This window comes from Gracilinanus agilis, chromosome 1 (genome assembly GCF_016433145.1).
Source record: "Gracilinanus agilis isolate LMUSP501 chromosome 1, AgileGrace, whole genome shotgun sequence".
NCBI lineage: Eukaryota > Metazoa > Chordata > Mammalia > Didelphimorphia > Didelphidae > Gracilinanus > Gracilinanus agilis.
Genome location: NC_058130.1, coordinates 93,430,468 through 93,445,321, shown reverse-complemented (window position 1 = coordinate 93,445,321; position 14,854 = coordinate 93,430,468). Strand labels below are relative to the sequence as shown.

General features: G+C 41.0%; 1 protein-coding gene across 1 annotated transcript in view; it reads right to left on the bottom strand.

Moving 5' to 3' along the window:
* Positions 1-14,854, bottom strand: part of VIPR1 (vasoactive intestinal peptide receptor 1) — a 93,518-nt gene that overhangs the window by 37,034 nt on the left and 41,630 nt on the right. Inside the window, exon 6 of the mRNA XM_044676893.1 lies at positions 3,429-3,536. Within this exon, the coding sequence (XP_044532828.1) occupies positions 3,429-3,536 (108 nt within the window). The remainder of the gene's footprint in view (positions 1-3,428; positions 3,537-14,854) is intronic.

Below are 14,854 nucleotides of genomic sequence, written 5' to 3'. Positions count from 1 at the left end.
GACATTTGCTTTGGATCTAATTTTTCGCTATCACAAAAAGTACCACTGTAAGCATTTTGGAGTATATGGAGATTTTTTTCCTCCTTATTGATGACTTCCTTGGAGTTAGAAGCCCAGTAATGGTTCAAAATGTATGGAGATTTTAGTTACTCTATTTGTACAGTTCCAAATTTTCTTTCCAAAATGGTAGTACCACTTCACAACTCCACCAACAATGTATTCATTTACCTATTTTCTCTGGACACACTTTATAGCTTCTGAATATATTATATCGTTTAGACAGATTGATCCCTTATCCTGCCATGTCATGCCATGCAGTAGCCTAGTCACAGAAATTCAGTGAGATCATGAGACAGAGCATTCCCAGTTAATGTCTAGAAGGCAAGCTCAAACTTCTCCCTCTAACTCCAGTAGAATCCCCAATTAGTCCTTTAAGCCTATTATCAGTGACCTAGAAAGCCTTTTAAAAAGTTTGGCCAGTGACTTTATCAGCCATTTCCAAATATATCACCACCTACATTTATACATATTCTCTCTCTCTCTCTCTCTCTCTCTCTCTCTCTCTCTCTCTCTCTCTNTATTTGTACAGTTCCAAATTTTCTTTCCAAAATGGTAGTACCACTTCACAACTCCACCAACAATGTATTCATTTACCTATTTTCTCTGGACACACTTTATAGCTTCTGAATATATTATATCGTTTAGACAGATTGATCCCTTATCCTGCCATGTCATGCCATGCAGTAGCCTAGTCACAGAAATTCAGTGAGATCATGAGACAGAGCATTCCCAGTTAATGTCTAGAAGGCAAGCTCAAACTTCTCCCTCTAACTCCAGTAGAATCCCCAATTAGTCCTTTAAGCCTATTATCAGTGACCTAGAAAGCCTTTTAAAAAGTTTGGCCAGTGACTTTATCAGCCATTTCCAAATATATCACCACCTACATTTATACATATTCTCTCTCTCTCTCTCTCTCTCTCTCTCTCTCTGTCTCACACACACCCCCACACCCCCAACCCAGCGAGCTTTCTTTATTTAAGTTGAGTAACTGATAAGAACTACACCTGCATCTGAATTCTCATATTCCGTCACCTTTCCAGTGAAAAGAGAGAGGTGCCTTTTCTGGAAAACCTTTGATCTGACTCTCCCTTATGGACTGTGTTTACTGTCTAACTTAACTCCTTAGCACCTGATATTTAGGGATTTTTCACTTTATTCAGATTTTCCATTATGGACTTATTATAATTGCTGACAAACCCCTAAATTAGCCTGAGACCAAACCTTAACCCCATTGGAGCCTTGATCCCATTCCCAAACTATATGTTAACCATACCGGTATGTACTTTTAATAAAAAATGTATCTGAGTAACAGTATGGATGCCTGAGTATGAGCATCTGCTGGGGGAATAAATACAAAGCTGATGGAGAAGAAAATTGTATCCCAACTTTGGGAAGGCCAGGTCCTCATGTAGCCCACTGTCTAAAAGAGAGAGGCTCAGCACAATTATCTCTCAGATCTAGTCATATTTGTCCATTTGCACAGCCATCTCTTCCTGGACCACTGCAAAAGTCCCCTGCTTGGCATTTCTGCCTCCAGTCTTTCTCTTTCTAATCTAATCATTCTCTTAGCTACAAAAGTGATCTTCCTAAAGTGCCATTCTCTCACACACTCAAGAAGCTTCACTGGTTTCTCAATAAAATGCATACCATTTGGTTTGGTATGTAATGTCCTTCACAATCTTTTCAAACTTTATTTCTTTCCCCCTTCTATATATTGTTCCTCCTCAAATTTCCAGCCAAATTCGCCTACTGGCCTATCCCTACTCTTAATGTTCCTTCTTTTGCCTCATGTTTGATGTTTAGGCTATTCACCATGCCCAGAATGCTTCCCCTCCTCAACTTCAATTCCTTGAGGTTCTTAATTCCTTTCAAGGCTCAGTTCATGATCCCTGCACCTTTTTCTTCTCCAACCTCCTCAACAGTGTTAGTGCTTTCCCCACCCCAAAATTCCTCTCCTTTCTAACCTAAACAGGAAGGAAAGATAGATTTGAGCAGCTGGGACTCTTGGGATGAGATTGAGAAGACCTTAGCTTTTGTCCTTCTTCTGTCATTAACTTACTAAATGACTTCCTTTTCCATTTCTGATCTCAGATTTTCTTTGGCAAAATGAGAGAATTAGGCAAGATCAGGAGTTCTCAACCTTTTTTTTGTATATGTGTGTCATGGACTTCCTTCACAGTTGTATGAAGTCTTTTGACTTCCTGGAATAATGTTTTTAAAATACATAAAATGGGGGTAGCTGGGTAGCTCAGTGGATTGAGAGCCAGGCCTAGAGACGGGAGGTCCTAGGTTCAAATCTGGCCTCAGACACTTCCCAGCTGTGTGACCCTGGGCAAGTCCCTTGACCCCCATTGCCTAGCCCTTACCACTCTTCTGCCATGGAGCCAATACACAGTATTGACTCCAAGATGGAAGGTAAGGGTTTAAAAAATAATAATAAGCAAGCAAACAAACAAACAAATAAATAAATAAATAAATGAAATACATAAAATAAGATATATATAGGATTACAAAGAGAACTTTATCAAAATATAGTTCTCGAAATATTAACAGGCAAATTTAAAGTCCCAGGTTAAGAACCCCTGGGTTAGAGAATCTCAAAAGTCTTTTCCAGTTGTAACATTTTGTGGTTTAAAGTTCTTTTCAATTAGTCTGTGGCTCTGTATGCTAAGGAGGTAGAAAGGAGGGAAACCTAGGGAACCAGACTCCTCAACATTTGGGGCAGTGACCAAGATAGTGGGGAGTAGAGATTGAAAACGTTGGGGGCTGTGGGATGACAAGGAAGGGGATTATGGATTATAGGATCATCTATTGTTAGAACTAGAGGGGTACTTAAAGGCCACCCATATTCTGTTCTGTAAAATTTTATTAAACATCTTCTATGAATAAGACTCTGTGCTGGACATGGGATATAAAGATTTAAAATTAAATTTAAAATTTAAAAATGACATCGTCCCTACACTCAATGAGCTTACAATCTTTGGGGGGGAGGGGATAAGTATATTAAACTAGTGAATCGTAACAATTAAGTAATTACTAGTTATAAATAAGTAGTATGCTATTATAGTTAGATTTAAAGAAATAAAAACAGCTGGGTACAATAGAGTGCCAATATCACTAAACTTCCATTGATAGACTTTCACTGCATGATCTTTTCTGCTACTATTTTTCAAATTGGAATTAATCATTTTATCTTTCCTGGAATTTCTATAGCACTTACTGTCTGAATGCCCATTTCAGCCCTGGGTCACTATATATATATATATATATGATTTCCCACTTCAGTCAAGGAAAGAGTTCTGCATACAGACCGCTAATACTGCCTCCTCCTCCTCCTTGAACCAGACTCTTAATCTGAAGCCACTTACCATGGTTTGGAAACATGTATGCGAAGATCATGGGGCAGGGCAGGATGACCACCTGGCCCCAGGCGGACGGTGGCCAGCACGTGATATTATCCCACATGTACTTGCAGCCTAGAAGGGAAAAGGCAAGAGCACGTCAGACCTGCCCCTGACCATTCCTGACCACACAGGGCCGGCTGGTGGAGTTACCAGGGCACCAATCCCAATTCTGTCTAGCCTTGATCAGTGGTTCTCATTGTGGTCCGGCGATTCCTTGGCTACCCTGAGACTCTTTCAGGGCATCTGCAAAGCCAAAGCTATTTTTGTAACAATACTAAGCTGTTTCTATCTCTAATACAGTAAATATCCATAGATATAACCTATATAAACAAAAGCTCCTTAAGGAGGTCTCAAGAATTTCTAAGAGTGTAATGGGGTCCTGCGACTAAAAAGTTTGAGAAATATGGGGTGCTTGTTAAAATTCCTTCCCGATAAATGAATGACCTCACGATTCCTCCCCACCTTCCTCTCATTCACTCCAGTCCCTCTTCCAACCTCTCTTTTTGCCTTTTTGCCTCTGCTCTGATCCTATGACACAAGCTCTGCTAATGACAGCTCACAGAGACATTTAGTTTACAATTTGCTTTCTCCACAACTTTGCCATGTATGGATTATTATTCTCATTTATGAACAGAAAGGAATTGAGGCCCAGGATCACAGCTAGTGAGTGTCAGAGCTGGGATCTGGATAATCAGTATTATTGACAAATAATTAATCATCAATATGTATTAAGTGTCTCCTAAGTCCCAGGCACTGTGCTAAGTGCTGGAGATCCAAAAAGAGGCAAGGTGCTCACGATTTAATGGAGAAGACAACCAAGCAAATATGCACAAAAGAGCATTTATATAGGAAGGTTATATAGGAAGTAGTTACAAGAGAGAAGGCACAAGGATTAAGTTGGTTTGGGAGAGGAGTCTTATAGAAGATGGGATTTTAGTTATGACTTAAAGGAAGCCAGGGAAGGTAATGGGCATAGATGAGAGAGAGAGCGTTCCAGGCATGAGGAACAGTCAAAGAAAATGCTTAGAGTTCTTGTTCATGTAACAGCCAAGAGGCCAGTGTCACTGGATCAAAGAGTATATGTTGGGGAAGAAAGTATAAGAAGACTGGAAAGATAAGAAGGGGCTAGTTATGAATGCTTTTTATTTGATCCTGAAGGCAATAAGAAGCCAGTGGAGTTTACTGAGTAATATGACCTGGTTAGACCTGCTCTAGAATCAATACTAGGTATTGGTTCTAGGGCAGAAGAGTGGTAAGGGCTAGGCAATGGAAGTTAAGTGACTTGCCCAGGGTCACCTAGCTAGGAAGTGTCTGAGGCCAGATTTGAACCCAGGATCTCCCATCTCTGGGCCTGGATCTCAATCCACTGAGCCACTCAGCTGCTGCCTAGACCTGCTCTTAAAGAAAATCACTTTGGTAGCTGAATGGAGGATAGATTGGAGTGGGAAGAGACTTGAGGCAGGCAGACCTGCCGGAAGGTTATTATAACAGTCCAGGTGTGAGGTAATGAGGACCTGCATCAGAATGGTGGAAGAATTTTTCATTTCTTCCTCTGTACCCCATCAGACTATAAAGTAATAAAGCTGAAGAAATAAAGAAAAGACAGAAGGAAAATCTGGAATGGTTTGGAGAGTCCTCACTGAGCTTGGATCTATGATCTTTTTTGTCTGTAAACCTGTGGCTTCCCATCTCCTAGAGTGTTTCACATAGAACCTACATCACAGTCAGGGATCTTTAGGGAAGGAAGGAAGGAAGGAAGGAAGGAAGGAAGGAAGGAAGGAAGGAAGGAAGGAAGGAAGGAAGGAAGGAAACACTAAATGCCTATTATGAGCTATGTACTGTGCTAAGTGCTTTACAGATATCTTATTTTATCCTGACAACAACCTTGAGAGGTAGGTACTGTTATTATTCCTATTTTACAGTTGAGGAATGAAGCTAAAGCAAATAGAGGCTAAATGACTTGCCCAGGGTAACAGTTAGTAGGTATTTGAGGCTGGATTTGAGCTCACATCTTCCTGACTCCAGACTCAGTGCTCTTTCCACTGTACCATCTAGCCACAAAGACTAGAAGAAGTCAGAGAAGTGGTCAATGTGAGTTCTGGTGATCATGGAAGGCTTCCTCTAGAAAGAGAAAACCTTCCTCAGGCCTTGCAAGAAAGGTGATTTTTGGATAGACAGACAGATGGACATACGGATGGATGGATAGATCATTGATTAAGCACTTACTTTGAGCAGGCACTGTGCTCAGTTCTGGAGATTCAATAGAAACAAATCCTATCCTCAAGGGGTTTTTAATGGAGGAATATACTTTATAAATAGGATCTAGAAAGAAAGGGTAGGAAAAGGTCCTGGAACAGAGGCAAGATGATTAAAGAGGTAGAGGAGTCCAGAGAGTGACTTGGGTTAGCTGAAGTGAGCATGATTGAGGCTTTTTCTGAGATGTCATTTTAGATCAAGGAATCAACAATCAGGAAAATGAGTCCACGGGGCAGAAATTTTTCCAGTATCTGCCCTGGAAACCAGATCCGGATTCTTGTTCTGGCTCTACTCCTAACAAGCTGTGGAACCTTGGCCATCCCTTTTTTGGACCTAATTATCTTTCCTTAAAAAATTCCCTCATTTTATAATTGATCAAGATGACCTTAAAGGGTCCTTCCAGTTCTGATAGTCTTTCTATGAGTCACAAAATCTCAGAGTTAGTTGCAAGGGACCTCAGGGACCTGCCAGCCTGATGTGTTACTGAAGGATAATGCTCTTATAATATCCCCAATGAGTGATTAGATCTCCATTATCTCTCAAGAGAGTTCATTCCACTTTGTACAGCTCTAATTATGAAGAGATTTCCCCTTACATTATGCCTATATTGGCCTCACTGCATCTCCCACTCAACGCTATTAATTTTATCCTCTGGGACAAAACAGAACAAGTCCAGTCCCTCTTCTACATGACATCCCTTTAAATCCTTGAAGACAGCTACCACGTTGCTCTTAGTCTTCCCTTCTTTGGATTGAGCATCCCCCATTTCTTTGATCATTCTTTGTATGGCATAACTTTGAGGCCTTTCATCATCCTGGTCACCTCATCTTGGTTTCTCTGGGATATATCAGTGTTATTTCTAAAATATGGCACCCGGCACTGAACAAAAAATTTCATCCCTATCCTCATCAGGCCAGAACTCAGAGGGACTTCCACTTTGCTTGTTCTGGATACTAAGCCTTTCTAGCTTATGAGGATGATAGTATCTTTGGCTACTATATCTTGCTATTGTCCACTAACCTCCTTATATCTTTTTTTTTCTTATATCTTTTTCATGTGAACTGACGCTTACCACATCTCTCCCATCCTATGTTTGTGCACTTGATTTTTCAAAGTCAAAGTATAGGATTGCACATTTATTTCTATTAAATTTTATCTTTTCTCTCTTTAATCCAACGTTCTAGTTTGCTGAGGACTTTTTGGATTCTGATTTTGTCTTGCAACATGTTTCTATAGTTTCCCCTGTGGTTTTTATGTTTTTAGTGTAATAAAACTTTGTTAAAAATGTAAAAACTATTCTTAATTTACAGGCCATTCAGAAACAGGGCCCAGGGACTATAGATTGCCTATGTCTGGCCTAGATGCACCTTCAAAATTTTGGATTGTGTGATCCAAGTGAATTCATTATGAATCTGATGTTCTTTCCACTTCATGGATAAATATACCTTTTGGGTAACACATACACACACACACACATGCTCAATTTAGAGCCAATGCTGAAGGTTTCCCAATAAGACCTGGAGTCACACTAACTTCATTAATTGGCCCTGGAGTCAGATGTGGGGAGAAGTCATGGAAGAACTTTGGCCTGTGATGCCAGATCACCATTCCTTTATCCTCTTCTTATTCTAGCCCTGCCATTCTCATTCTGGCCGTCAATCTGATTCTATTCATAGGTGGGGAGGGAAATTTATTTTTCTATTATCTTCTTTGGGAGGGGGGAAGGTGACAAGCATTTATTAAGCACCTACTATGTGCCAGGTACGGTGCTAGGTGATTTTTTACAAATATTATTTCATTTGATAGCATTCGTAGATGAGGTCATGAACTCATGGGTAGTTGAAGACTTGGATGAGGCTATCTGGTGGTTGAAGCCAGGACTGTAGCACAAAGCAAACCATTAATAACTATCCTTTGAATCTAGTCACTCAACCAGCTTAATCGCTTCTCCATTTTGACCACAAGGAAAACATAAGAGCATTTGTCAAATGCTTTGTTGAAATTTTACAAAAACTATATCTATACCATACTCTTAATTTACTCGTCTACTAACCTAGTCAGAAAGGGAAATGAGGTTGCTCTTCACGGTCTATTCTTGGAGTCATGCTTGGTCTCAGTGACCATAGTTCCCTTTTCATTTCCCATTATTATTTCCTAGAATTTTGTTAGGAATCAAAAGTCAAGTTCATTGGCTTAATTTTCAGACCATGCTGTCTTCCTCTTTCCCCATATTTTTTTAAATCAGGCTATTTTCCCTTCTCCAGTGCTGAACTATCTCCTCTATTCTTCACTTTCAAGGGTTACTTACTGACAGCAGCTCAGCAATTTTTTTTTTAACCCTTAACTTCTGTATATTGGCTCCAAGGTGGAAGAGTGGTAAGGGTGGGCAATGGGGGTCAAGTGACTTACCCAGGGTCATACAGCTAGGAAGCGTATGAGGCCGGATTTGAACCCAGAATCTCCCATCTCTAGGCCTGACTCTCAATCCACTGAGCTACCCAGATGTCTCCCCCTTCCCCCCAGCTCAGCAATTCTATCAGTCAACCTTTCAGTGTACTGGAATATGCCTTATTTGGATCAGCTCACTTGAATTCAGGAAGGGCAGTCAGGGCTTTCTCATATCTCCCAACTTATCTTAGCTTTTAACTCTTTATCATTTTTGCTTTTTTCAGTACAAGCATCATTTTACTTCTTAGGGAAAACAAAACAAGAGCCCAGTAGTAGTTCTCTCTTCTCCTTGCCTTTTAAACAAGAGTACTGTCTCTCCTTTGATCTTCCTCTTTCCTTCTGAAACCTCTCTTTGAAAAGCCTCCTATACGGTTATGGAACATGGATTCTTAACCTGAAGTCTGCAGACCTCTAACAAGATGAGGATAGATTTTGTGGGGAGCAGCACTGTGAATTTCGATGAGAAAAAATGCATCCTTACTTTCACTAATTTAAATTGAACATTTTCTTCAATTATTTAAAAAACATTAGGCAGCTGGGTAGCTCAGTGGAGTGAGAGTCAGGCCTAGAGACAGGAGGTCCTAGGTTCAAACCTGGCCTCAGCCACTTCCCAGCTGTGTGACCCTGGGCAGGTCACTTGACCCCCATTGCCCACCCTTACCACCTATGAGACAATACACCGAAGTACAAGGGTTTAAAAAAAAAACCATTATTCTGAAAAAAGGTCCATAACTTTTACTGATTGACATAGTGACATTTACTGTCACCAACAAACAAAAGTTAAGAACCCTCAAAACAGAGGCTGTAAATGTTGCTTTAGGAAGATGTTCAGAGTTGCAATCATAATAGTCATTCTATGAAATGGCCCTCTCTCTGGAAGGAGGTCATGTGAGAGTTTAATTGTGATCTAAGGAGATTAAGTTTCTAAATATCTAAGAGATAAAGTTAAGGAAGACATAAAAAATGTGAGAAAAGAAACTTTATCTCATTTGTTGCTGAATCATTTCAGTCGTGTCCTACTCTATGTGACTCCATTTGGAGTTTTCTTAACAAAGATATTGGAATAGTTTGCTATTTCTTTCTCCAGTTCATTTTATAGATGAAGAAATGGAGGGAAACATGGTTAAGTAAGTGACTTGCCCAGGATCACACAGCTAGTTAAGTTCGGAGGCCAGAACTGAACTCAGGAAGAATCCTCCTGACTCCAGGACCTGCATGCTATCCGCTGCGCCATCAAGCTGTCCTCTTTTATTCATTAGAACTATCTTTATTATTTTTGTGAAGAACATAAAGAGAATTTTAAGAAGCGTGCCTGCAGAGAATATTAAGAGTAACAATCTGAGAAGTTGAAAAACATGTTTTCCTGTCATGGGGAGAGATCTGACTGAAGAAGTCAGATGGAGATATCATCTTACTTTATGAAACCATTGTGCCCTTTGTATTACAAAAAGATTGAAGAAGATTCTCAGAAAGAGTTTTGTACTCTGAAAGAACTAAATGATGTGGGACTGTGTGTTTTCAATAGTGAAGAGACGGCATTTTCAGTTAGAGTGAAGCTTTGAGGAGATTCTGGCTTTGATCTTTATCAAAAATAAAATATTTTTTAAAAGTATCTCTGCTTATGTTTTATTATTGAGTTCATTGGTGATACATTATTGATTCAGTACTTTTAATATTCCTTTAATCCTAGATTAAAGGATTTAATATAGAGATATGAGTAACTACTACTGGAAAAGAGAGTTTCATCAGCTTATTAAATAAGTAATTTTTAATAAGTAATATGGGCTCTGAGCTTGGTTATTTAGTTTGGAGATATGTTGAAATTTTATTATTAATGAGGAAATACACAATACTCTGGTGTTTGGAATGATGATTAAATATGGGGATGAAAAACATTAATATGGACTGAGAAATGATTGACAAGTGAGACTAGAGGCTCATGTAACCCTGTGACAGATGGATTGTCCCCTGTTCCATTCCAATACAGATAAAAATATAGCTTGAGTGAACAACACCTTTTGTAGTCCTTTGCTTTCTGCTAAAGCTGCAGCTCATTTTTAGCTGGACCTCAAAGGATGACTAAGATTTGGAAAGAAAAGGAAAAGAGAGCAAGCAAAGAGCCATATTAACAGGCAACTCAAATGCAAGGACAGTAAAGACTAAAGAGTTCCTGTAGAGAGGCAAGGAGTGAGGGAAAACTGGAAACCAACTTAGGGTTAGATTTGGGAGATTTGGAGTAGAGAAAGGTTCTTTGGATGTCAACCTGGAGGACTATTGGCTCGATCCTGTAGGCAAAAGAAGAACCACTTAAGCTTTTTTTCAGAAAGAGAGAAAGATGCAGAAAGCGGGATTTGGAAGACGTGATTAAGTTTTTGAAATGCTCCCTCCTTGAAAGTTCCCAGATAACTTTCTTCCAGAGCTTGGCTTCTTAGACAGGTATAAATAAATGGGCAAAAGACAAAAATAATAGGAACTCTTATTTCTGTGGATTTTAAGGTGAGAAATCTGGTAGTATTATCATTCTCATTTTCCAGAAGACAGCCCAGGGTGGGGAAAAAGAGACTTACTTAGTTAGGATCAGACATCTAAGAAGTATTAGAATATATACACACACATATATGTATGTATATTATGTAAATATGTATTTAAATAAATCTAAATATACAATCCACACATACATATATCTATATCTATAGCCCATCATTCTTAGGTAGAATCTTTGTGTTGGAAGGAACCTCAGAAGTCTTCAAATCTACTCTAAGAACTCAAAGGCAAGATGGAAAGGCAGGATCCACTTTCCAAGAACAGTCATAGAATAAGACAGGGCAGATAGAGTGCAGGGCCTGAAGCCAAGAAGATGCTTCTTCTTGAGTTCAAATCTGGCCTCAAACTCTTATTTGCTGGGTGACAAATAGGGAAATGCCTAGCCATTACCACTCTTCTGCCTTGGAACCAATACACAGTATTGCTTCTAAGATTGGAAGGTAAGGGTTTAAAAACAAACAAAAAAACCAAAGTACTTTTCCCACAAACCTATGAGATGGGTAATATTATTAGTTCTATTTTATGAATTTTTAACCCCATTTTAAGAAGAGGAAGTCAAGGCTCAGAGGTATTAAATGGCTTACCCAAAGTTCCACTTACAGTTAAAAAGTCAGCAGCTAGGTGGATGGAGCTCCTAGAGTCAGGAGATTAGAGTTCAAATTTGACCTCTGACTAGTTATGTGACCCTGGGTAAGTCATTTAACCTTTGTCTACCTCAGTTTTATCACCTCTAAATTGGGAATAATAATAGCTCCTACTTTCCAGGATTCTAGGAGGAAAAAGTGAGATTATATTTGCAAAGTGCTTTGCAAACCTTAAAGTACTATATGAACCCTATTATTATTATTATTATTGTATCAGACTGAGAATTTGAAACTTTTTTCCTTCCTTCCTTCCTTCCTTCCTTCCTTCCTTCCTTCCTTCCTTCCTTTCCTTTTACCATCTGTCTTAGAATCTATACTGTGTATTGGTTCTAAGGCAGAAGAACAATAAGGGCTAGACAATGGAGGTTAAGTGACTTGCCCAGGGTCACAGAGCTAGGAAGTGACTGAGGTCACATTTGAACCCAGAACCTCCTGTCTCTAGGCCTGGTTGTATACCCACTGAAAAATGATTTCTTAATCCCAAATTCAATGCTTTTCCTATTCCGTTCCCATTATTTTCAAATGGGAATGGAATTCCCATTCCCAGATCACTTTTCCATTCCTGACATCACAGGGAGTGAAGAGAGTCCCTGGTGGAGAATCATGAGATATGTGTTCTAGCCCCCCCTGCTCTGCGGTTCCCTAGCCATGTAACCCCAAACAAGTCATTTCCCTTCTCTGCACCTCAATTTCCTTGTTTGTAATATGAGGAGATGGGGGTGGGTGGGTGGAGAGGAAATGCAATCTCTGAGTCCTTGTGATTCTTAGCAGGGGGGCCTAGTCCCAGTTGCTTCTCTGGGGCCTGTAGAGAGTTCTGGGTGAAAGTGAGTGACTGGCAGGAGTCCGGCTAGCCCAGGTTCTCAGGTCCAGGTAATTGGATCCCCTGGAACAAGGCCACCTGCCTGAGGGGGATTTCCATTAACAGCTGTCATTAGAGGGGAGCCGGATCCAGTGTCTGGAGATGTCAGTTCAAGGCCCCTTGAGGCTAAGCAGGGTGGTTTTTTGGGTACCTCTGGGCCAGCCTGGGCAGGGCTGGGCATGGCTTTGTTTGCTGGGCTCTAGCCAGAGACGGGTCACTGTGAAGTAACTGATCTTTTTCTTTCCTGTCATTCTTTACGCACGTACTCAAACACATTCACGGGCTCTAATGATTCAGCTACTGACAATGGGCTGACATGCCCACGGGCACAGGCATACATGCGTACAACATACACTGGGCACACTCACACAGGCACAAAGAGTGGCACAGGCTCCCACGGGCGCACCGCCCTAGACCGACGGCTACAAAGTAGGGGTTTGGGGCAGGGCGTGGGAGCAGGAAAATCGGAGCAATGCCAAGGATTACATCACAGGGGAGGGTGTCACGAGGCAGACCTGCCCTCCGGGCACGGCGGAGCCCCTGCGGCAGGTACCCCACCGGACGGGGACAGGAGAGAGACGAGGTTACAAAAGGCTGCAGGCGAGCTTCACACGTGCCTCTGGCTTTCTAGGACCCCCGTCTTCCAGGCTTCTGTGCCCCCAGTTCGTGCAAAGATGCCAGTCTCCCTGGCCTTTCTGCCCATCCAAAACATATCGGGATTGTCGTGATGCAGAGATCGACCGTGATGAGGGCATCGGATTAGCTCAGCCCAAAAGTCACGGAACCTAAAAGCTGGAAGGGATCTCAGATCACAGGATGTGGGGGGCTTCGAGCATTTGTCCAGCCTCACTGCTCTATAAGTGTTGGAGTCAGCCCTTGAACCCAGGTCTTTTGACTCCACGATTCCAGCTACAGTGGGCTGCCTTGGTCTCTCCCTGGAACTGCCCAAGCCTTCTACAGGATGGCAGAAAAGAGGTGTTAGTTGTGCCAGGAATGGTGGCTGTAGGAGCTGCTTCCTGAGGCAGAATCCTTAGGAAGGAATTCCCAGAAAGAGGGAAGATCAGAGGTGCTGGGAATCAGGTCCTCAATTCAGTGAAAAAATCCATTAAATGCCTATAATATATATGACGTCCTTGGAGTATGTGTGTGTGTATATACAAACATATGTATTAGCAAATATATAGATATATGTTGTTGTTTTTCAATTGTTTCAATCATGCCTGATTCTTTGTGACCCCATTTGGGGTTTTCTTGGCAAAGATACTAGAGCGGTTTGTCATTTCCTTTTCCAATTTATTTTATGGATGAGGAAACTGAGGCGAACAAGGTTAAGTGACTTTTCCAGGGTCTGGTAAGCGTCTGAGACCCGATTTGACTCAGAAAGATAAGTCTTCCTTATTCCAAGTCCAGCGCTCCATCCACTGTGCCACTTAACTGCCCATGGGTATATATACATGCCCATGCCCACGTGTGTATGTGTGTACATGTATGTGAGTATCTATAGGAACACAGAAATATATACCTATTTATACACACATATACACAGATATACATGAGATACTCAGACCCAAGGGAGTACACAGACAGATCCATCGAGATAAAGAATGACACAGATACTGCTTTTAACAAGCCTACAACTAAATAGGGAGAAAGACATGCATACAAATAAACTCTTATACAAGGGAGAGATTCAGGCAAATCTCTAAGAGACATTTGAAGAGAGGAAATTAGAGAGGGCTTCATAGAAGAAGTGGCACTTAAGCTGGGCCTTGAAAGAGGGGATGGAAAGTCTGCCTTAGGCATAGGAGACTGCAAAAGCAAAGGCCTAGTGATGGAAGACAGTAGGATAAAAATGAGGGATATAGTTCTAGTAGGGCTGAAATATTGGAACTCATGATGGGGAACGGCTTGGGGTAAAACTGGATAGAGAGGCTGGAACCACATTGTGCAGGATCTTGAACACTGGAAGAAGGAATTTATTCCTTAGCAGACAATGGGTAGCCACTGAAGGTTCTTCAGTAAAGGAAGTCAGAGCAGTGACTTAGAAAGTGATGTGGAGGATGGAATAAGGAAAGGAGAGACTAGAGATAGGAAGACCAGTTAAGAAGTCACTGGAACAGTTCAATTGGGAGGGGATGAGAGCCTGACCTAGAGTGATAGTAAAGAGGGGATGAATGTAAGATTAACAAAAGGAAGGATGACAGGACTTTACAACCAATTAGATATTGGTAGTGAGGAAAAGAGAAAAACCAACAATCTCATTCCTTCTTGAGTTTTTACCTTTTTGCAGAGGATTGCTCCAGTTATATCTGCAGCCCTGATCTCTCTCTAGAGCTCCATTTTTTTTTTAATGTTACCATCATCTTCCCAGTAACCGAGATTTGAAATATGAAGAACCTGAGTGACCAAGCTACTTAGTGGTGGGATTCTATCACAGGTCTCTTTTGATTCCAAATCAAGTGGAGAGGGAGGGAAAGGAAAGAGAAAAGAAGGGAATAAGGGAAGGAGAAGGGAGAGGAGGTAGAAAAAAGTAGGGGGAAGAAGAGAAAAGGGAAAGTAGGAGAGGAATGAAATGAAAAGGGAGAGAGAAGTAAGGGAAGAGGGAAGAATGAGAGGTAGGGAAATGAAAGAAGGAAGAA